The sequence below is a fragment of the Enhydra lutris genome, unplaced genomic scaffold (genome assembly GCF_002288905.1).
Source record: "Enhydra lutris kenyoni isolate GAN:26980312 unplaced genomic scaffold, ASM228890v2 scaffoldscaffold9, whole genome shotgun sequence".
Classification (NCBI taxonomy): Eukaryota; Metazoa; Chordata; class Mammalia; order Carnivora; family Mustelidae; genus Enhydra; species Enhydra lutris.
This window is the reverse complement of record NW_019154093.1, coordinates 58,618,902-58,644,339: the sequence shown is the minus strand read 5'-3', so window position 1 is coordinate 58,644,339 and position 25,438 is coordinate 58,618,902. Positions and strand designations below refer to the sequence as shown.

General features: G+C 35.4%; 1 protein-coding gene across 1 annotated transcript in view; it reads right to left on the bottom strand.

Annotated features, from left to right (window-relative positions):
* LOC111143332 (RNA polymerase II associated protein 2) overlaps window positions 1-25,438 on the bottom strand; it is an 82,216-nt gene that overhangs the window by 28,032 nt on the left and 28,746 nt on the right. The window contains exons 9-11 of the mRNA XM_022497004.1: window positions 22,309-22,391; window positions 19,359-19,439; window positions 8,287-8,355 (exon numbers count right to left, since the gene is read on the bottom strand). Coding sequence (XP_022352712.1) covers window positions 8,287-8,355; window positions 19,359-19,439; window positions 22,309-22,391 — 233 coding nt within the window. The remainder of the gene's footprint in view (window positions 1-8,286; window positions 8,356-19,358; window positions 19,440-22,308; window positions 22,392-25,438) is intronic.

The window sequence follows — 25,438 nt, the reverse complement described above, 5'->3', positions numbered from 1 at the left end:
TTTCGCCAACAAGAAAAATAATGCAAAATGAGGTTAAGAAACTTGTGCAAGGCTATACTGCCTGTGCAAAGGAAAAAAAAAAAGGATATAATCCAGAATGAGACTGAATTTAGGGTTTTAAAAGCCCTTCCATGGCTAAAGGTAGTCTGTATGGTAAGGGAATTATATTTCATAAAAGTATTATAATGATTAATAAAAATTACTGACATGCCTTTAAATTGCACTTACTTTAACCTGGACAAAAGCTAAAGTCCCCAAATCAAGAGGCATGTGAGATTTTAACAATTAAGGACTTCCAAGAAAAATAAAGAAGAAAAGAAGAATGTACCATGAAGAAATATGTCATTATGGCCTTTCTACTTCATACCTATTATCTAGGAAATGGAGATAAAAACTTTGATTATAAAAGACTATGCTAGCCAAATAAAATAAAATGTTTTTCTTATACCAGATGGTTTATGCCCTGATAATGTTTGTATTTAGTGCTTTAGGATTACCTATTAATAAGGAAGCAGGGATGCTTTCCATTGATATTTCTAATTCAAAGCAAACAAGTTCTTTGTAACTCACTTTGTAGTGATATATTACACATAGGTTTGTTTAAAGGGCTGGGCTGTAGTGACTTTAAACTTTATATCTAAATCCTGCTTCTGACAGATCTCTAAGAGCAACTTTGTAGATGAGAGTTGGAAAGCTTTTCTTCATAATTGTTGCTATGTGACAATTCTCTCAGAAGAGTGGCTGCAACTTTTTTTTTTTTTCCCAAAGCTCTAACATTGAAATGGAACCAACCAGTGGTGTCCATATGCAACATTATTTCATTCTTACAGTGCAGAACCCTGAGGCTAGGGATAACAATGCCCCTAAGCCTCTAGCTTCCTAGCCTCCCCAGGCCTGTCCTCTCAGTTATCAGTGAACTCCGTCAGGATGTGAAAATGTCATTGGTAGATACAGAAACTGACTCCTCAAGTCAAGCCTATGACTGGCAAGGGCCAAGTGCTTGCTACCTGCAAGTCACCAGTGCTGCCACTACTGCTGCTGGGGATGAGAAGCAAGAGAGAAATCTTTTTGTTGAGGATCCCTGGTGATTTAATATGTATTGTGGCCTGAAGCTGGGGACTCTCAGCTACTTGTGGTTAAAAACATTAACATTAGGGGCGCCTGGGTGGCTCAGTGGGTTAAGCCTCTGCCTTCGGCTCAGGTCATGATCTCCAGGTCCTGGAATCGAGCCCCGCATTGGGCTCTCTGCTCGGGAGGGAGCCTGCTTCCTCCTCTCTCTCTCTCTGCCTACCTCTCTGCCTACTTGTGATCTCTGTTTGTCAAATAAATAAAATCTTTAAAAAAAATAAAAAAACAAACAAAAAAAATTAACATTATAAAATTGTCAAAAGTATGAGGAATTCTGAGGAGAAAAAAAAATCACTGGCTTTGGTTAAAATTTAAACAAGTATTTTTTTGTTAGAAAATATCTGGATTCCCAGAGTAAAGTTACTTCAATTTAAAAATATATTTTTCTTTTATAAACTCTCAGCAATGTATGGGGGAGGGGAGTTAGAAATAATTAAATTATTATTTAATCCTCAGTAAACAAATACTTAAACTTCACAATGACAATGGTACTATGATAGTAAACATGCAAGATAAATCCAAGATTTACACAAGAAAAAAAAAAAAGGAATTTTATGGATACTGAGAAATCAAAAAAACAAAACAAAACCACGCGTGTTATGATTCAGACGTTCAATTTATATGGTCTTATAATTCAACACCACACTCTTTCTGAAAGGGCAGGGGTCCTAAGTAGTTGTTTTGCATATTAAGGAAAAATTCCTAAAACATAACAAATTGATATTACAAGTCCATGAAGATCTAAAATCACTCAAAATAAGCATGTTTAAGTTTTAGAAAAACTGCAAATATAAGCCTCTAAAATGACTACTGGGTATGAGGTAAGAAGAGAAGACCTTTAAAGTTACATCTATGGAGCCCTCAGTGGAAATTTAAAATGGTGAAGCCACCTTGGAAAACAGGCTAGCAGTTCCTCAAAAGATTAAACAAAGAAGCTAACATATGACAGTAACTCTATTTTCAGGTATATATACAAGAGAACTGAAACACATGTTCATACCAAAACTTGTACACAAATGTTCATGAAACAACCTAAATGTCCATCAGCTGATTAATGGATAAGTAAAATGTGGTATATCTATAAAATGGAATATTACTCAGACATAAAAAGGAATTAAGTACTGTTATGTGCTACATCAATGAACTTAGAAAACATGTTACATGAAAGATGCCTGACATAAAAAAGGCTATATATTATATCATCCCATCTGTATGAAATGTTCAAAATAGGTAAATCCATAGAGACAGAAAGTAGATTAGTGGTTGCTTAGGGGATGAAAGAAGAGGAAATTGGGACTAAGCTAATAGATATGAGGTTTCATTTTGGGGTGATGGTAATGTTCTGGAATTAGACAGTGATGACCATTACATAATATAGTGAATATACTAAAAACGAGTGAAGGGTTCACTTTAAAATGGTGAATTTCCACTGAAAAGAAATTAAAAAAAAAAAAAAAAAAGAAAATAATAAAAAAAAAAGTAAAGGTTTAAATTTAAAATGGGAAATTTCCAAAAAAAAAAAAAAAAAAAAAAAAAAAAAAAAGAACTTCATAGTAAAAAAAGTGGTGAATTTCATGTTAAATGAATTTATATCTCAATAAAAACAATTAAATATAAAAAATTCCATAATTATAAGGAAAAATAAAGTTATTTCAGTGACCTGCCATTATGGTCTCAACTACTCAGAACCAAACTGGAAACGTTAGAAGGAAGGCCTTGGAATACTTCTGAAAACCAATAAATTTCTAAGGAATCATCTCTTCATTTTTCATGGTATGCTCACAAACTTTCTAAGGAAATTAGTGATGGGTGGGCTAAAAAAACAATCTGCTGAGGCAAAAAGCCTTAGTCACATCTTTCTATTCATGCCTGGTACCCTAGGGACGTGACTCTCCTAAGTGTCTATCTGTATGATGGTTACCTAAAGTGGCTGCCCATATCCAGTGAAGGCTTTTGTTTAGTGATCATGGTCAAGTTGAGCTTGTTTAAATACCATTTCTCAGGACTTAACATGCTACTCCCTAAACGATGGGAATACTGAAAGCTTTTAGGGGGAATAAACTATTGCATGGTCTCTGCCTAGGAAGTGGGCCACAGTTCACTGGAAACAGTTCAGATAAATAAAATGAAAGTAGACATTTTTGGAGATGATCTTGAAAGCTTTCCATTAGAGAACATCAAAGGCATTAAACTAGCAATAGCATGTATCCATGTTAGACTACCACAAGTCACCCTACCTTCTCTAAGTAATACAAAGTATTCATCCCCTTTATTAGATAATCAAATCATTCCCATGGAACAACACTTACCCCATTCTCTGGCTACCCACTAAAAGACATTCAACTCCTATGCTACAATTAACCACAGATTGTCATAATACAAAGTAGCAGCTATTTACAAAGATTAGCTTCAGTGGAAAAGTTCCATTTTAAATATGAAAACTTTAAAATGGGAACAGATTCCCATTTCTGGCACGTGGGCCACACATAAAGTAAATTAGGCCTTAATTTAATTAATGTGCTTCTCTACAGTTAATTGCTTCTCCATAGCCCTCTATATGGTCTCCCTTTGGCTGCTAGTCCGGATCTTTCTCTAGACTTCCTCAGCTCTCAGTCAACATCTACAGAGTCCCCTCTTGTGTTATAGGCTGAAATATAATGAGGGGCCAAAGAAGACTGGGAAGACGAAGAACAAAGGGAAGAGGAAAAGGAGAAAAGGGATCACGCTGACAGGGGTGTCCTACGGCTATAAAATCTTCTTAGAATACCAGTCAATATATTCCCAAAGAAACTATACTGAGTACTGAGACCATGATGAAAAGTGATTCTACAGTTTCTGCTTTTCCTCTATTAGGAGAAGGATGAGAATTATGAGGAATATAAAGACAAATAAGGAGGTATCACAAAATGTACTTTAATGTAATTAATTATTATGCTTGCTAATTTGGTATATAAACACATCAAAATTATATAAATACATTACCTAGCTTTACACAATAGAGTATACAGGCACTAAAATATTTATAGCAGACTGTCTATATATTTAAATACATCTTTATGAAAAATCATGCATCAAGACTATGGAAAGAGGCTAATACTAGAATATTTGTGGGAAAATCAGATTCAACTCTATTATTTCGACATATAGTATGTAACAGTAAAGTCTGGTAAAGTTCAACTAAGGTAAAAAAAATTACTATAAGCAAGTGCTTAAGCAATAACACCAATTACCGGGCTCCTTTACTGCATTTCTAATGAGTTATTAAAAAGCAAAAAAAAGGGGGCATCTGGGTGGCTCAGTTGGTTAAATGTCTGCCTTCAGATCGGGTCATAATCTCAGGGTCATGGGATGGAGCCCCAAATTGGGCTCCCTGATCAGCAGGGAGTCTGATTCTCCCTCCCCCCTCAACCTCTATCCCTCCACCTTGTTTGTTCTCTCTCTCGCTCAAAAAAAAAAAAAAAAAAAAAAAACCCCAAAACCTTTAGAACAAAACAAAAAAATACTGGGTCAATTATCAGTGTTACAGATGTTCTATGTAAGGAGCACTTCAGAATCTTTGCTAATTATAACATTTATTAAATAAATATGAAAGGACTAAAGGGAAATTAATTCCTTCACTGTTAAATAAATGTATACTGTTGAAGCTCTGATTTAAAAGGTCTTTCTGTGTGCTCTTGACAACTACTTAAGGTCTGAGTACAAAGGATAAATATCCAAAAATGTTGTAGTCATATAGGCCATTCGAGTCATATGGAGAAATCTAAATGAAATGGGAATAGGTCATGATGTATTTTTATATAAAAGTATATTTCATTGGGGGTGCAAAGATGAAGTGTATAATTTGATTTGATCAATTCCTTCCTCAGATTATATGGGTATAGAGTTCCCATCGGTACACACTAACAGATTAAACACTGTGGTTTAAATTTTTCTCATGTTAATACATCTGTGAAATTGCAAGGGAAATTAGGAGGAAAAGATGATATGCCACAGAAATACCAGATTTATTATTAAGAATACAGATGTGAAAATTCAAGAACCAGCCCTCTTTCATTCTTCTGGACTGCCACATTTTGCTCAAAATAATGATCTTTTTTCCCTCTAACAAGAGTTAAGACTGGCGCCAGTATAGCAAAAATGCTAAGAAAATGTATATTTTCTAAGTAGTTCTCGAGAGGAATTTTGATACAGCTTTCATACATTAAACAAGTGCTAATAATAACAAAACACTGCAATGTTCATATACAAAGAGTAGTAGCACTGTTATACAATACTTAACATATTATCTCTTTATATTCATCTACAGTGACTGAAACTGCCATTCAGAATCTTTTTCCTAGCTATAAAGATTTAAAAGAAGTTTACTTTTAAGATGAATTCCAGAAACAACTGCAAGTAACGACTAAAAAAATTCCACTGGAAATTTGAAAGTAGATGCAAAGGTTTTCTCCAAATCATAGAATAATTATTAAAAAAAAAAGATAATCCCATGTATGCCTATGTTCAATCTTAGCAGCAATAAATTAAAAGGCTGAGGAAGGTGGTTTTTGTTCTACAAGTATGTGTATTTTACTTCCTTTCTCCTTTTATGTGCATGTCTCTTTGGGTGTCTAAGGTCTCCATATTTTTCAATGTGCTTAAGATTCTTTATCCAATGTTGGCCTTCAAGCCTGCTTTTTCTTGCAACAACAACAAAATGCCTTTCCCAAAAAGTAATGGTGAACTCTAAGTGGGCAGAAAGAGGGCTACAAATATGAAGTATAATTATACTTTAGAGAAATCAATAGGATTAGTATTTAACTAAGTATTTTAATTTTATCCCCATCTCGTAAAGTAATTTTACTCTAAAAGAATAAAAGGACAAAGCTGAGGATGAAGGGGCTTACGAGTTCAGCCAGAGATTCTTTGGGGGAAGAAATATGAAAGGCTAAAGGGAACTTTCTGAGAAAAGAGGAAGTAAATAATACTGGGACAGGAGACAAAAGTCTTAGACGTTGATGACCAAAGAATAAAGGGATTCAGTCCATGAAGACATAGAAGGTGCAAATGCAGAATGGAAGGGATCAGGAATAACCTGCAAGGAGGGCCAATAGCAGAAGTTATAATTTTGAGAAAATAATATCTGAAAGGCAAAAACCAAGAAAGTTTCAGCAGACTTGGTGTCTACAGTGACCAAGGATTTTAAAAAAGAAGTCAGAGGAGCCCTAACTGGACAGGATTTTAGCTGTGCAGGCAACAAAAGGACCAAAGACCAGGAGAAAGATGGACAGATCTAGCTATGGGTTAATGTATAATGAAAGAGAAGGATACAAGGTGAATGACAAAAGGAACTAGTCAGTGTTTACTGCTACCTCAAGACTGACCACATAATGATCAACATGCAATACAAGTAAGATGTGTGCAGTTTGTTTCTTAACTTCAATGAAGTTACTATTTTTATGGGTCATTGACCCTTGAATTAAGAGGTTCCCTATACTATATCCGAAGTTAGGGAAGTCAAAAAGTGTCTAAGAGGATTAGCAAAGCTTTCAATTTTTTGTGCCACATTGGGGGCCTTTATTAAAATCAAACACTAGAAGTTTATTTTTGTGTGGAATAATCACTTGAAATTTTAATGGCATACTCAGTAAGCAGCTGCTCATTAAGATAATATTTCCAGTTACTGGCTTAGAAAGCAAGATTCTGAGATTACTGCTTGGCACAGGCCTGTGACTTGTCAACCAAAAAAGTTACTTCCTCTTTACAATAATGAATTGCAGAAGTACAGTTAAACAGTTATCTATGAGGGTTTATTGGCAGGCATAGGATATGGTGGGTGAGCAGAGATACTGATATTTTTTTCTGCTAGTGACCAAAATATTTACAAATTTCATAAAATGGAAAGAACTTTCTAAAAAATTAATAAGATCTGTTTCACAAATAACCAATTCAACTGGAAGACTGAATAGTAGAAATGACAAAAGATTTGTTCTTATGGTTGATAAAAAATTTATATCAGGGCATTCAAGTAAAGTTATTTTCTGTGTTCTGATTTAATGAATCATGTGAGTTGTATCTGGCTGGGTGACACAGATGCTGGCTCACTGAAGCCTACTCTAATGCCTCCCAGCACAGCCTTCCTTGGGACAGTGAAGCCAGAGCAACATGTCAGACTGAAGAAATATCAAAGAAAGAGAAAGCAGGGCTGGAGATGCTATGAGGTTGGCTCATAACACTTCTTGACCTGTGTGTCCAGTAAGTATTCAATGTCCTATGGGCTTCAATGACCTAACAAGCACCAAGTAGCAACAGCAATGCAGTAACGAATGGTCCTCAAAAGAAGACTTGCAATTCAAGCTGAAAAACACTACACTTACTAGATGGTTTTAACCCTACTGAAAGACAGCTTTAGAAACCACTAGTGATTTCTTAAAAGGTGAATGAGTATTAAATGTTTTATATATGCTTGTGTAGTATCTACTTTAGTTCCTTTACACCTGTCTGATTTTAAAGATGTGTATTAGTTTGGATATTAAAACCTTTCCAAAGCTATTAATAATAAAATATGTTAAAAAATGAAATAGCATTAAATATGTTGGTAAAACTACAGTTATAAATAATGAGACCCATTCAATGTTAAAAAAATACCTTTTTTTTTTTAAGATTTTATTTATTTATTTGACAGACAGAAATCACAAGGCAGAGAGGCAGGCAGAGAGAGAAGAAGAAGCAGGCTCCCAGCCGAGCAGAGAGCCCGATGCGGGGCTCAATCCCAGGACCCTGAGATCATGACCCGAGCCGAAGGCAGAGGCTTTAACTCACTGAGCCACCCAGGCGCCCCCCAAAAAATGCATTATTAAAAATGAAATTAAAGGACTATTCCATATATATTCCACATGGAGACGTTCTCCTCTTTCAAAAGATAACAAATAATATTTGTGAAGAAAAAGGCCCTCAGAAGAAAAGATGGTAAAAAAGATAAAGAGAATAATTAAAGCTTATCAACATATTGGCATATCGCTTTACATGAAAGTTATTTCATCACATACTAAAGGAAAGCAAGGCACAAAATAGAGGTACATTTTCTAAATATGCTTACAAAATCAATGAATAACTTGGTTTTTCCCTGAATAAAAATCCTATTTAGTGTTTAGAATTAAAACCTGAAGGAGTACTTACAATGACAGCAACACCACAGCAATTAAGGTCCACTCTGCAGGTTTGTGTATAATATTTCTATTTGTTAATCTGTAAGACAGAAAGATAAAGTTTACCAAAGAATTGTTACCTTTAAATACACAAACCATCTATTTTTAAATAAAATCAGACTTATGACATTATGTGTTAAAGAGCACTATTTTCTATTCTTTTTATGTTTGATAGGAGTCAGCAGTATAAAACTGTGGCTTAATCTTCAGCAGCTGATAATGACCATTATTTTTTTTTTTTAAAGATTTTATTTATTTATTTGACAGACAGAGATCACAACTAGGCAGAGAGGCAGGTGGAGAGAGAGGGGGAAGCTCCCTGCTGAGCAGAGAGCCCAATGCAGGGCCTCGATTCCAGGACCTGAGCTGAAGGCAAAGGCTTCAGCTCAGGCTGAACCTGAGCCACCCAGGCGCCCCTGATAATGACCATCTTAAAAGAAAGTGCTCCAGCTCCACTTCTATGTATTTATAGCAATTTATAACAATGTTACTGTTAGACATGATGGGGATATAGGAACAATATGGGCAACTAAACTGCATGGTTTATTAAAATATACACAAAGAGTTCCCTGTAACCATTATCTTCTATATTTTCCCCCAATCAACTTTTTTCATTTAAATTAACAAACTAATAGACAATTTCTAATTTTAATTCATCTTTTGCACCTTCCTACCTTGTGGTAGGTTGGCAGCAGGCACCGAAGGGATGTCATAATCCATAATTTACAGTAAGAGTTGACAATAAATTATAAGACTAGGTCTTTAACAAAAAGAGTTTTATGATACGAAGGGGCACCAGCATCCCAATGTTTATAGCAGCAATGTCCACAATAGCCAAACTATGGTAAGAGCCCAGATGTCCACTGACAGATGAATGAATAAAGAAGATGTAGTATATATATACACAATGGAATACTACAGCCATCAAAAAATGAAATCTTGCCATTTGCAGTGGACGATGGAACTACCGGGCATTATGCTAAGCAAAATAATTCAATCAGAGAAAGACAATTATATGATATCACTCATATGTGGAATTTAAGAAACAGAACAGAGGATCACAGCAGAAGAGAGGAAAAAATAAAACAAGATGAAATCAAAGAGAGAGACAAACCATAAGAGACTCTTAATCACAGGAAACAAACTGAGGGTTGCTGGAGGTGCGGGGGAGGGAGGGATGGGGTAACCGGGTGATAGACATTGGGGAGGTTATGTGCTATAGTGAGTGCTGGTTATTATATAAGACTGATGAATCACTAACCTCTACCTCTGAAACCAATATTACATTATATGTTAATTAACTGAATTTAAATAAAAAAACAACTTTTAAAAAATTAAATTAATTCTAACACTTAGCAGTTGATAACAAAATACACTGTAGTCAACTTAGTTTCTCAAAAACCATTTGGAAAAACTGCTCTTAATAAAAAATGATATAAATCAGTAAGAAAAAAAAGACAGCCAATGATATCTGATAAAGGACTGTTACCCAAAATAGACAAAGAACACTTAAAATTTAACAATAGGCAAACAAATAGCCCAATTAAAAAATGGGCCAAACACCTTTACAGACATCTCACCAAAGATAAACAAATGACAAACAGGCAGATGAAAAGATTCTCCACTTTGTATCTCATAAGAGAACTGCAATAAAAAATGAAACTGAGATACTGCTATATACCAATCGCAACTGTCAGAATCTTGAACATTGACAAAACCAAATGCTGAATCAAAATCCATCCACAAGAGTCATACATTTGCTACAAATGATAAACCTACACTGACATTAACACATTGGTCAAATGTTTGGCTCTGTAGCAAATGTTTGCTCTGTGGAGCAACAGGAACTCTTACTCATTGCTGACAGGAATGCAAAATGGTACAGCAACTTTGGAAGAGTTTGCCGCTTTCTTACAAAACTAAACATACTCCACCATCTGATCAGCAATAATGTTCCTTGGTGTTTACCCAAAGGAGTCAACAACTTATGACTATAAAAAACCTGTGCACAGATCTTTATAGCAACTCTATTTACAACTTCCAAAACTTAGAAGGAACCAAAATGTCCCTCAGTAGGTGAATGGAAAAATAAGCTGTGGTACATCAAGATAATGGAATATTACTCAGCCCTAAAGATCTGCATTATCAAGCTGCAAAAAGACGTGGAGGTGCTTTATTTTATTTTTTTTACAGATTTTTATTTACTTGAGAGAGAGAGAGAGAGAGAGAGAGAGAGAGCGCATAAGCAGGGGGCACGGCAGGCAGAGGGAGAAGCAGGCTCCCCACCAAGCAAGGAGCCTGACATAGGACTCTATCCCAGAACCTTGGGATCATGACCTGCACTGAAGGCAGACATTTAACAGACTGAGTCACCCATGTGTCCCAAATGGAGGTACTTTATATGCATATTACTTATGTGAAAGAAGCCAGTCTAAAAAGGCTACATACTGTATAATTCCAACTATATGACATTTGGGAAAAGGTAAAACTATGGAGATGGTAAAAAGATCAGTGGTTGCTAGGGGTTGTGGAATGGGGGTGGGGAGAAGTAGCAAATAGGTGGAGCACAGAGGTGCTTTAGGGCAGTGAAAATACTGAATGATACTATAATGATAGGTACATGTCATACAGTCATCCAAACCTATAGATTATATAATACCAAAAATGAACTCTAATGTAAATGGTGGACTCTGGGTGACAATGATGCTGTCGATGTAGCTTCATCAGCTGTAGCAAATGTATAACTCTGGTTGGGAGGTTGCAAATGGGGGAGGCTACGCATATGTGGGGACAAGGAGTATTACAGGGAATCTCTCTGGACCTTTTTCTCAATTTTGCTATGAACTTAAAACTGCTCTTAAAATATAGTCTTTAAAAAAAAACCCAGCCAATAAACAAATAGACAAAGGATATAAGCAGGCAATTTACAGAGGAGGAAAGCTGAACAGTCAGTAAACATTTGAATAAGAGTTTAATTTCACCAGCAAACATTGAATACGAGTTAAATTTCACTAGTAATCTGGAAAACTAATATAAAAGCAATAATTCACTCCATCACATGGCAAAAATAAAATACTGATAATACCAAAGGTTGGTAAGAATATGAATAGCATTTTTAACCTACTTGATGTGAGCAATCAAACAACAATTTGACAATATCTAATAAAGCCGAAATGCTTATGAACAGCTCAACTATTTCACTTCTGGATAAAAACCCTAAACAAACTCTCACTTATGTTTATGGAGATATGTATAAAGGTAGTTAATGTGCTTGTAATAGGAAAAAAAATCACAAATTGTGGCATTTTTATGGAATGTTGAAAAGTCAAAATGATGAATGAACCAGACTTACGTATTTTGCTCATCATAATTTGGAAGATAGCAAGTATGGTATCACATTATATAACTCAAGAACAGACAATATTATTTATGGATACACAAAAGTAGAAGTATAAAAACAAAGACTAGAAAGACATGTATCAAATTCACAGTATCAGTTGCTTCTGGGGGAGGAAAAAAGAATGGATTGGGAAAGAGAACAAAGGGGAATTCACGTCAGGGCCTTTGCATTGGTTATTCCATTGCCTGAAACTATCTTCCCCAGGTAAGTTTTCTTACCACCTTCACAATAAGGCCTATCTGGACCACCACATTAAAAAGTGAAACTTCTAGGGGCACCTGGGTGGCTCAGTCGGTTAAGCATCTAACTCTTGATTTTGGCTCAGGTCATGATCTCAGAGTGGTGAGATCGAGCCCTCTGTAGGGCTCTATGCTCAGTGGGGAGTCGGATGGAGAGTCTCTCCTTCTCCCTCTGCTCACATGTGCATGTTTTCTCTCTCTCAAATAAATAAAATCTTTTTTAAAAAAGATTTTATTTATTTATTTGACAAACAGAGATCACAAGTAGGCAGAAAGGCAGGCAGAGAGAGAAGGGGAAGCAGGCTCCCCGCTGAGCAGAGAGCAGGATACGGGGCTCTATCCCAGGACTCCAGGATCATGACCTGAGCTGAAGGCAGAGGCTTTAACACACTGAGCCACCCAGGCACCCCTCAAATAAATAAATCTTAAAAAAAAAAGAAGTGAAAATTCCTTCCACTTCCCATCCCCAGACTCCTGACTCCCTTATCCAGCTATATATTTTTTTCTCCTATTCCAGTTATCACTTTTTTAAAAAGACTTATTTTATTTACAACAGAAAGAGTGTGTGTGGAGGAGGGGAACACAAGCAGACTTCAGGCTGAGCTCAGAGACCAAAGCATGGCTGAAGCCCAACATAGGGCTCAATCCCAAAACACTGAGATCAGACCTGAGCTGAGACCAAGAGTCGACATTCAACTGACTGTGCCCCTCCCAGGCACCCTTCTACTATCACCTTCTAACATATATAGTTATTGTTTACTATCTGTTTGTTTTTTTGGCCTGTGGCAGGAATCTATATGTTCTTCACCTATTTACTTCAGATTGATTTCTTGAGTGTTCAGAAAAATTTGATATTTATCTAGCTGTGTTTGAGGGATGAGGCAAGCATAGTGGTCCCCCTACTACTCTGCCATCTTAACTCTTTTCTCATCGCTTATTTATTCCAAACGCCCAGAACAAGGTAGGCATTCAATTAATTTTTTCTGAATGACTGACTTAACCTTTAATATTTTCTTTAAAAAATATACATCTGGATCAAATATTACAAAATATTAATATCTATTAATTGAGTAGAGAATATGTATATCTTTATTACATTAATCTGAATTTTTCCCATAGTTAAAATGTTTTACAAAAATTTAAGAAGTCCAAAAGATATAAAGTACACTATAGTGGTTAAAAATTCTGACAGAGGGGCACCTCGGTGGCTCAGTGGATTGGGCCTCTGCCTTCAGCTCAGGTCGTGATTTCAGGGTTCTGGGATCCAGCCCTGCATCAGGCTCTCTGCTCGGCGGGGATCCTGCTTCCCCCCACCCCGCCCTGCCTGTCTCTCTGCCTACTTGTGATCTCTCTGTCAAATAAATAAATAAAATCTTTTTTTTTTTTTAAAGATTTTATTTATTTATTTGACAGAGATCACAAATAGGCAGAGAGGCAGGCAGAGAGAGAGGGGGGAGAAAGCAGGCTCCTTGCTGAGCAGAGAGTCCGATGCGGGGCTCAATCCCAGAACTCTGGGATGATGACCTGAGCCGAAGGCAGAGGCTTTAACCCACTGAGCCACCCAGGCGCCCCAATAAATAAAATCTTAAAAAAAAAAAAATTCTGACAGACACATGGGTTTGATACTCAGATCTGTCACTTGGCTGTACTTGGGACACATTTAACAGCTATGAAACTTTTTTTTAATTCAATAAAACAGGAACAACATACTACCTACCTTGTAGAGTTCTTGTGAGGACTAAATGTACAAAAGACATCCATGTTGCCAAATTCAACGGACCTTTCTCAGTCCTCATCTTAACCTATTAACAATATTTGACACAAATGATACTTCCTTTCTCCTTGGGACACTTTATCTGCTTTCCACCTGCTTGATTTCCCTCCCTCTCACTAGCAGTCTTTCTCCGACCTTCTGATTTTGGATAACTCCATGGCCTCTGCTAGTGGGTCTCTCATTTCCTCTATATATGCTCCTTCCCTTGGTGCTATTATCAAATCTCATAACTTTAAATATTAGGTAACTTTGTGCTGACAGCTCTCATATTTATGATTTCTAGCCTGGACCCTTTCCTTGAATTCTGGACTTCTATATCTAATGGTCTCCCTGACCTTTCCACTTGACTATGTAATAGGCATCTCAAAATTTAGTATGGCCAAAACTGAGTTCCTCATCTTCCGCCAAAACCAGGTCCTCCTGCAGATAGGTCCACCTCAGTAAATGGCTATGTAATCCTTCCAGAATCCAGCTGCTTAGGCCAAAAATCTTGTGGTTAACTTTGGCTCCCTTGACGTCCTGTGTCCAACCAGTCATCAAATCCTGATGGTACTATCTTCAAAAGAGAATTTGATTACTTATTACCTCCACTGCTTTCACCTTGTTCCACTTCATTTCTTGCCTAGATTACCAAGGCAGCATCCTAAATGGTTCTCCTGCCTTTGCCCATCTATTGTAATTCTTTAGTCAGCAGAGTGATGTTATTACAAATGTATGTCAGATCATATCATTCCTCTGTTCAGAATCAACCAATTGCTCTCCATCTCACCTGGAGTAAAAGTGAATGAATGATCACAGCTATAAGGCCTATATAATCTATACCACACGCGCCCCCCACTTCTCTGACCAGGTTTCTGTGTACCTTTGCCTCTGCTCACTTCTCCAGCCTCCTTATCATCCTTAATATTTTATGAATACACCAGGCCTGCTGTACCTAATATATTTTCACAGAGAGCAAGATGGCTTGCTCCCTTACCAATTTTTAGCTCTTTCTATAAATGGCATCTTCTCCATAAGGTCTTCCCTGACCAACCTATCTGTCACAGACAAAAAATCACAACTACCTCTCCCTACTCAGTACCAATCCTTTTCCATGCTTCTGGGAGAAAAGGAAGAGAATAGAATGAGAAAGGGGAAAGGGCACATCATCTCATAATGATAGTACATGTATTGTTCTTAAACATTTACATATTCATTCTATTAGAGTAGTTTCATGAGAGAAGGAATTTTGTCTGTTTTGTTCACTACTTTGTCTGGAGCAACTAAAACAGAATCTAGCACATGACCAAAAAAGGTCAAAGGATAAGCATGTAAAACATGGCAAAAACAATTAAAAATATATTCCTTTACTTTTTCTTTCTTTCTTTTTTTAAAGAAATTCCTTCCTGCTATACTTGAATCTCCCAAAGTTAAGCCAAATTTAAGATTTCATGAGTTCATTTACTCATCCACCAAAAAATGTATCAAGTACCTGCTCTATATCACTGTTTCAGGCACTGAGGAAAACACAAGATCTTTTTGTGTCAAAATACAATTTCAGGGCACCTGGATGGTTCAGTTGTTAAGCGGCTGCCTTCAGCTCAGGTCATGATCCCAGGGTCCTGGGACGGAGGCCCACATCAGGCTTCCTGCTCGGCGGGAGGCCTGCTTCTCCCTCTCCTGCTCCCCCTGCTTGTGTTCCCTCTCTCTCTGTGTCTCTCTCTGGCAAATAAATAGGTAAAATCTTTAAAAAAATTTTTTAATTAAAATCAGATTCAGAAAAATATCTTGACCAACACTGATGACAGTAAATCTTTACCAAGCAAATTCTGATGGAACCACTATGGCAGGTAAATCAAAGTAACATTGTGGATAAATGACTGTGATGCAATTCAGTGGAAAGGACAGCTCTATTCACAGGGGAAAGATTCTTCAAAGAGCTGAAAAAGCTACTTTATGTGTAAGTTCTAAGAGGCTCTCAACTCTGGCTGCACATTAGAATCACCTAGGGGGCTTTTAAAGAAAACTGAGGTCTGGGCCCAACCCTTAATCAAATGAAACTCAGTCTCTAGGGGTGGAGCCAGGCATCTGTAGTTGTTAAAAGCTCCCCAGGTAATTCTGATGCACAATTGGTTTGAGAATCACTGTTTTACAAGTTCCTATTATTGATTATCATTTCAAAGGGAAGGATACGGTTATTTATGTCAACTCTTTTCCACTGCCCGTATTGATTGAGAAGATCTCTCAACATTAGTCTCTGTTATCAATATGGCACTTTTTTTTAGAGACCTCATGAAGAAGTCCTAGCCCACAAATAGTCACATACCTTCTGAAGTTGTTCCTACTAGAATCTGAAGACCCCATGAGTTATCTTACCAGAGATACTCTATATACTCTAAATAACTGACATTTTCCTAAAAAGTGGCAAAGCCAATTTAAGCAATTTTTATTAAGGCTATAGATTCTGACCTGTAAGTACTAAAAAGTAAAGATTTAAAAAACAATATCAAGGTTTCTTATATTTGTGTGTGATTAATGATCTTGTAGTTGCATCATTTCCATGCTATCTAATAAGAGTAACCACCTCAGTAATCAGAACAATCATGTCATTCAGATATACTGTTATTACTTGGACATTCACTTTCAAACCTAAACATTCTAGATGAAGTAAAAATGTCCTTATATGTTTTTGTCAGTCAGAAAAATAAAATGCTGCAGTAATCAATGATGCTTGTGAAAACCATTCATTTTATGTATAAAATAATTAGTAAAGATTTTTGATTAGTAAGCAAAATAGATCAACAGTTAATACAAATAGCAAATACATTAAATAGATTACTTTCTTGAGAATGCTATATCTGGAAAAAATGCTTATATAAATTCAAATATTGTTAGGACAGAATAATAGAGATAAGATTTTATACTAATTCGATCTTTGCAAAACTCTACTATATACCAGCATTCACAACATTAAAGAAAATAACTATGGTTAAAAAGGAACAACAGGCCCCTAAATGGAGTCCCTTATGCTAAGACCAAGACTTAACACCTGGACCTAACTGTAGTTTTAGCCTCTCCCAGGAGTGGAGTTTTAAACCCATCAGTCTGGAATTTTCTGATCACCACTAAGGAGGTAATCTGCATGATAAGACCCTCTGCCTTTCCCTCTAAGGGAAGGTGACCTTTGCGTGAAACAATCCTTTATTTTTTTTTCCTAATAACTTCCTTGTCCTGTCCCATTTCTGCCTACAAATGCCTTCATTTTGTACAACCCCTCTGAACATCCTTCCATTTGTTAGATGAAATTCTGCTTATTTCATTAATCACTGAATAAAGTCAATTAGCTCTTTAAAAATTGACTTGATTGAATTTTTGTTAACAGCTTTAAGGGCTACATTTTAATTTTATTTAATTACTACCATTTAAGTTATAAATATTCAAGAAAATGGCCTATTGGGGAATTCTTAGAATCTTGCGATGATGAATTTAACACATCACTTCAAAATATCCTGAGCTGCAAAAGTACTAAATTATGTAAATAGACATGTAATAATCTTAATACAATCTTTAATCAAAATAATAAAAATGTTGGGGTGCCTGGGTGGCTCAGTGGGTTAAGCTTTGGCTCAGGTCATGGTCTCAGGGTCCTGGGATGGAGCCCTGCATCAGGCTCTCTGCTCAGCAGGGAGCCTGCCCCCCCACCCCCCCGCCTATTTGTTTTCTCTCTGTGTGTGTCAAATAAATAAATAAATACTTAAAAAATAATAGAAATGTTAAGACAAAACTGTTAAGAGTAAACTGAGGCACCCTTAACAAATTCTGTTGAGTCAAACTTCACAATAAAAGACTCTACAAGAATGTCTTAAAACAACTCCTAAAGTCTTGAGTCTATAAAGGCTCAATATTTAAATATAAAGTGGTACAAATGATCCTCTCAGAAGATTAAGATAAGGTTTTTTGAGATTTGCCCAAACTATGAATCCTAGATCCTTCTAGTATATATCTTATTGAAAAACAATTTCCTGAATCACTTCGTGGCATACAAAAATGTTAGTGATGTTTTTAAAGGTGTTGGTTGAAAGTGAATGGCTATTTGGTTTTACTGATATATAGTACAGTGACTGTAAGAGAAATCTAACAGTTAACAATATCAAGAAATAATTTCTGTAATGTAATTTTAAACTTTTAAAATTTATTACTACTGTTGATAACAATAAACCCTAATGATTATTTATTGGATGGAATGATTCTTCTAATTTAGAAGTTTGTTCAACGTTGGTGCTATCTAGTTTCAGCCATAGGCAAGCAATGATTTTAATATTTGGTCACTGGCATTTGGCCAAAATGTGTATTTGGTGCACCTCTACTGATAGGGTGTTTAGAGGCCTATCCTTATGCTTCTTGGTACAGAACACAGCCTTAGCCTGGATATTTTCACCTTGATGGTTTTAGAAAAATCCCAACTGCTCTGTTTCTTCCTTTCTTTATACTTCTTATCACTTCAAATCCGTTCCACACAATTCAATATTAAACTACCCATTGTTTTTGTACTGTTCACTGTGCTCAACTTATTTTCTAACAGGAGAGTTCTTCCTTGAGGGTGGGCATAGTGCTTCTTCTGCATTGCCTATAGTGTGTAGCAGCACAGTGCTGGTCATTTGATCTCTATCTACTAATTCACTAAGATTCAGTATGTTGCTGGCTCAACCACCTTTGTGTCTGAGACACCATTTTTCTTCTTAATTTTAGGCTACTCTATAAATAAACAATCCAAAACTAACTATATCAAGGTTTGAGCAAAGAAGATCCTGCATTTAATAAAAGATAATGTTTAGTGGAGAAGAAAACAGAATACTATTCTTAGATCTAAGACACTGAACGTAAGTCACTTTTTTCACGTTTTTTGTTAGAAAGCCCTCTTGCTCAACTATAGACCCCAACAGTTAAAATCAGAACTAGACAAGACTTAACATAGGCTTAACAAAACTCATGTCTTAATTAAAACCCAATGTGCTTATTTCTTATTGTACTTTCTTGAGGCATTGATGAAGGTGTTTTGCAATGCTCCAGAACACCCAAACTGCTGGACCAGAAAAGCCATGATAGCAAATGCCTAGGAATAAACCTAGGATAGGAATTCCTAGAAGATTATATCCCACATGTGTGCTTCCCTGCCCATGATTATGGGCTGACCACATACTGATCCTGACCCATGATCATATGCTCCCTGCTGCTTTCTTGCATGGACCTTCCTAAATCTCTCCTTATAAAACTCTAGGAGTCCATCTTGTGCGTGGAGAGACTGGTTGTTAAGACCTGCCATCTCCCCTAGCTGCTGGCACCCAAAATAAATCTTTCCCTTTGTCTTTTCCAAACTCTTGTCTCTTTAGTTATTGGCTTCTCTTGGGACAAGTATATCCAAGTTTGTTCAACAAAAGTGTGGGCAAACCCAGCCAGGAGCTATGCTTTTGATTAGTCCAGCCCCCTCGGGATTTCCTAGGATGGAGCAGTTGGCCCTGGGTTTACTCATTCATTTCCTGAGTTGGGGGCTATGATACATTATTAGGGAACACAGTCTTTCTATGGATTCTGCAAGGCAATCACAAGAAGTCAAAATAACTGAGAAGGAAAATTTTGGTATTAACACCAACCTGAAAGTTCGGATGAGATTTTTAAGTTGTGCAGAAATATCTCCTAATGTGATATGAAGAGGCCCCAAAAGTCCAGGGACTCTGAAAAGAAAAAATTACATTCTTTTAAAATATAATTTGTTTATATAGACATATTCTTTTGAGTCTTGCCTAAGTCTGGATTTTCTGTAAGTAATAATGGCACTTAGGTAGAAGCAATTAAGCTAGCTTCTGACTGATGAGAACTCATAAGGATACATTTCATAATAATCCCGTACTCCACTATGTAGTTTACGGTACAGTGTGAGGCACTGAAAAATATTATCCTGGCTGCTACCTATATTCTTATACTTGTTTTTCTTACCTTTACTTTCAAATAATTAGATTAAACGGAAAGAACAGAAGGCCAGAGGAACTGGACCCCCCAAACTGTCCAATTTAGGAGTATGACCTATTTCTCCTTATGAAATCCTTACAGTGGGAGTAGAAACTGATATATTTCTAGAGAGCAATTTGCCAATACATGTTAACATTGTAAATATGGATATTCTTTGACCCAATAGTTTTACTATGAAAAAATTTACCCTAAAGAAATAATCAGATAAACATAAAAAAGATGCTTATTGCAAAAAATATTTTTAGTAGTGAAAAATCAAAATAAATTATGATATAAACATATAGTGGAATATAATAAAACCTTTAAAATGATAACGTGAATCTATATTTTTTAGTGCGGACAGATATTCATGGTGTGTTAAGTGAAAAATGCATATGTAGTATTGTCCCATTTTTATAAAGACTTATATATAATGACACAATACATGATAGACAGTATATTTCAAACATTCCTCCCAGGGTTTTAGTATATTTCATTCCTCCCAGGGTTTATACTATAACAGAGAGAACCAAAGGAAATGAATACACACACACACATATATGTATATTATGTATGCATACATACATAATATACATATTATGCATAAAATATTAATAGTAGTTACTATTCAGTGGGATTACAGATGATCCTTACTTTCTTCTTTAAACCATTTTGTACTGCCTAAATCTTCTGCAATAAGCATGCATTACTTTTTTTTAAACTTATTATAAAATTATAAAGTTTCAGATATATTTCAAAACGGAGAAAATAGCAATAACCACATAAATCTATTCCCAGATTCAACTTCCTAATATTTTGCTAAACTTACTTCATTTTTTTCTTTCCTTCTTTACTTTTTTTGCCAAGTAAATCCCTGACGTCAAGTCATTTGGCCCCTAAATATTTATCTATCTCTAAATACAAGGGCATTTTCTTACATAATTGCAATAAAATTATCATACCTAAACAAATTAACAATTTCTTAATATCATCTAGTACACAATACATATTTCATTTTCTTCAATTATCTAAAAAAAAAGGCCGTTTACAACTGTTTTGTTCCAATCAGAAACCAAAAAAGTCTTACTTTTATTATTATTATTTTTAAAAAGTCTTACTTTTATAATTAGAAAAAACTGAAATGCTTTCATTAATAACCAAAAAAATCCTCTATGTCAATAATTATTTTGTTCTTAGTGTTTTTTTGTGTGTTTCCGCAAGTTATTCTACCTCTTCTCAAATTTAGTTCTTGAGCTATTATCAATAATTCCATCTTCTGGCATGGCAACTTCTGGCATTTTCTATTGCAGCCAAAGCCCAGAAGAAACTGAATTCTTTCAACAGCATAACTATGGAGTGTTAAATTTAAAACTGGGTACTTTCATTAGCTAAAAAGTCTCGAAAACTATTTTCAGATAAATCCCTATCTACCAAGTACATACAAGTATCAATAATCCAACCTAACTTTCAAAACCTGTGTAACCACAATCAAGGATTGATATCTTCTTGTCCTATGAATCAGACATATAGTGACTTTTACTGTTTTCCAACCTAATGTCAAACACAAACAAATGTCTAAGTATGAGGACCATATAAAAGACAAAACTAATAACAAACTTAGATTATCTGGGAGGAGCCTAACGTAAGAGAAACTCGATAAATATTAAACAGTTACTTAAAATGTAAAACTTGGAGGAGTAGGCTGCTCAAAATATGAAGGCTTCCAGAAGATATGTTCTTCTTACCATTGAACTACTACAAAATTAAGACTACTCCATAAGCACAGCCTTTTTTTTTTTTTTTTAAGATTGTAAAGTAATCTCTACACTCAACAGGGGGCTCGAACTCACAACCCTGAGTGAGATCAAGAGTTGCACGCTCCACCCACAGAGTCATCCAGGTGCCCCTAATCCATATACAGACCTTAAACAATGACTGAAAACACCTTTCCATTTTTTCTGCTAAAGAAAGAAAATAGAGATTAAAAAGTTCAAGACGGCCCTCACATCTCTAGAAAAAAGATTTCAAACTTCTTTTGAAAGACAAACCAAGATTACAATTTTTAAATGTCATTTATGACTGGGCTAATTACAAGAAAAATAATTTCCACCACAGGAAGTTTAAAACTAAAGTGCAAAGTTGACTTGAACAAAAACTCTTAAGTTGCTGAGTGTGAAATGGTTCTATAAATATGTATGCAGAGTGAGTTAACAGACCGTTAAAACTTCATAAAGTTTCATTCACATGTGAAACTGATGTGACACATATACCACAAATCAGTATTTAAATGGTTTAACTTTGATATTTTTTTCCCTGACTTCACTGGATTATGAAGTGGAAGTGACACAGTTTAGTTTTCTACTCCCATAATCTCAACCTTCCTCTTCATTATGTGCTTGTGTATCTTCTACACAAGACAAAACTTCAATATTTCCTTGGCAGCATATCTTAAAAAATCTCAACTTCTCAAGTAACTTTCCAAATTATTTTTCAAACTGTTCAAAATTCAAGGATAAAAATTAATATAAATTATGAACCCACAAATACCAAGTTAATTTTAAATACTGTAAAGTGGAATAACAATTACATACTTACACTCTACTCAACTTTTCAAGTACGATGCGTTTTCTAATCTGGTTCTGAGAACTTGAATCTATCAGTGGAAAGGTGGGATCATGCTAAAATCACGTTTTTAAACAAAACAAAGCAAAATCATAAATTTACATTCTTCTTTGATAAGAACTATAAACATTAAAGCACAAAAATTCATACCTGAGGTATGGCAGAATAAAAACTAGAATTGAGAATTATTAGAAGATTTAAATTTGAGCATTGGCTCAGTCATTGGGCTGATGTGAACTTGAGTCATATGCCTGCTTTTGAGAATTTTTTCTTACCTGTATCAAGGGATACTAATACCTTCTTTATTAAACGAGAAAATGTACACAAAAGAACTCTGTAAACTACTAAATGCTATACAAATGTTGGAGATCAAAGCTTTTAAAATTAGCAAATACAAAAAAAAAATAAAATTAGCAAATACTATATATATATATATATATATATATATACACACACACACACACCATATACACATACATATATTATGGGGAATTCCACTTCTAGAAATGGCAGACAAAATAATTCTAACCATTCCTCCTGCTGAGAACTGAAAAAACACTGGGAAAATACCCACATTTGATTGAAAACATCAGAGACTAACAAAGCAGTAAAGAATTAACGCCAGAGATTCTAGAGAAGGTAATTCCAGAGAGGGCAGTGACTAATTCCAGAAGAAGCAATTCAGATACTAAGAACCTGAGCATTGTTTTTCTAATAAGCATTAAAGCTTGGGGAAATGCCAAGAAGGAAGAGGTACTAGCAACCCTTCCCTCCAAGCTCAACTTAGAAGGACCAAACTCTAGCACTAAAAATGAATAGGAAACTGGCTCTTTCAGGGACTGAAGTACAGCTTCAAATCATCTTAATCCCTCATTGAATGAAGTGATTTAGAACTGCTACAAATCATGTGCCTAAAGCAAACAGAAATCTGTTTTAGAGGAAGATAACATCAGTTTGGTCTCAAGTTATCTGTAATTTTTAATATACAATGTTTGCCATAAATAATAAGAAAATAAGACAATATGGTCAAAATCTGAAACATTATCCCATAGAAAACAGCCCCCAGGGAATCTAGAAAATGATGTTATCAACTTTATTTAAAATACCTACGTTGAGGGGCACCTGGGTGGCTCAGTCATTAAGCATCTGCCTTCGGTTCAGGTCAGTGAAAAACTCCAACTGAATACAGACTATAAATCATCTTACAGGATTTAAAATATAGACAGAATAAAAACAGACAACAAGAACACCTAAGCACAGAGAAGGTAAACAGAATTACAGTTTCTAAGGTACTAACTATCTAGGAAGCAAAAAAATTAACTTATATTGGACTTTTATAATAATTCAATTAACTCAGATTTTAATCTTTAGAGTAACCACTTCTGATTAGTAAAGTATAAAAAGCAAGCTAATAGACGGTAAACAACGAAACAGTACTATTTAATTCAACAAAAGCAGGAAAGGAGAAAAAGAGGAACATAGAACAGATGAGACAAGCAGAAAGCAATGAGTGAGATGGCACAAACCCAAATATATCAATTATGACACTGAATGTAAACAGACTAAATTCTCCACATAAAAACAATTACCAGCCTAAGTAAAAAAAGGCAGTCCTGAAAATACTAATAAAAGAATGCTAATGCTAGCAAAACAGACTGTAAGAAAAAAAAAAACTTACCAATGTAGTGGAAGGTCACTCATAATACAGAGGTTCAATTTACTAGGAAGACATAACAATCTTTTTTTTAATACCATATAACATGGTCTCAAAATATTAAAAGTAAAATTTACTAAAAAAAAAAAAAAAAAAAAATTTACTAAATCGAAAGTAGAAATAATCCATAATTATGATGAAAGATTACTTTTTTTTTAGATTTTATTTATTTATTTGACAGACAGAGATCACAAGTAGGCAGAGAGGCAGAGAGAGGAAGGGAAGCAGTCTCCCTGCTGAGCAGAGAGCCAATGGGGGTGGGGGGGGACTTGAGCCCATGTGGGGCTTGATCCCAGAACCCTGGGATCATGACCTGAGCTGAAGGCAGAGGCTTTAACCCACTGAGCCACCCAGGCGCCCCAATGGTGAAAGATTTTTGACCTACCTCTCCCACTTCTTTTAGTAACTAACAGAATGAGCAACACCTCTCCCCACCTTCCCCCAGTCAATAGTGTTTCTCAAACTTTAATATGCACACATTTCCCCAAAGGAAAATAATGAAATCTGACCCATACTGCTCATCATAAAAATCAATTCTAGGATGAAAGGAAAAACAATCTAGAAGATGAAGTAACCTGGGCTAAACAAAGATTTCTAAAGAAGTCACTAAAGGGAACAATTAATAAATTGGACCCAAGATATCATTAATGAGAGTGAAAAGGCAAGTCTCAGAGTAGAAGATGATATTTGCAAAACACATTAACTAAAAATGGGTTTGAATTCTGAATAAAGAATTTCTTCAAAATCGGTAAGAAAAAATACTTAGATATTCCAACAGATAAATGGGAAAAAGACCTGAAAAGACACAAAAGTGACATTCCAAATGGTCAAAAAGCAAATAAAACCATGCTCAACTCATTAATCATTAGAGAAATATATTATAATATAAAAACAGTACCACTGAAATGGTGAGAATTAACAATGTCAAGTACCAATCAAGAATGTGGATCATGGAAATTCTCATACAGCTGTAGTAGACTAAAAACTGGCAAAACTATTTTGGAAAACTGGCATCATCCAGTATAGCTGCATATACACATACACTGTGACCCAAAAGTTCAAGTCCTAAATACACACCCAACAGAAATACACATACCTTAGAAGAGAGACATAGATAAGAAAGTTTATAACACTACAGCCCTAAACTGGAAAAGCCTAACTGCTCATTAACATGAATAAATTGTGGCCTATTTCTATGAGATACTATGCAGCAATAAAAGAATGAACTATAGCCACATGGAACAACACAAAAAATGACTCATGAACTAACACTGCATGAAATAAACAGGAAACCAAAGAACATATACTATGTGAATTTACTACAGTTCAAAACTGGCAAAGTGAACCCATGTTTTACTCATTTTGGAAAGAGGTAATAATTAGGAGAAG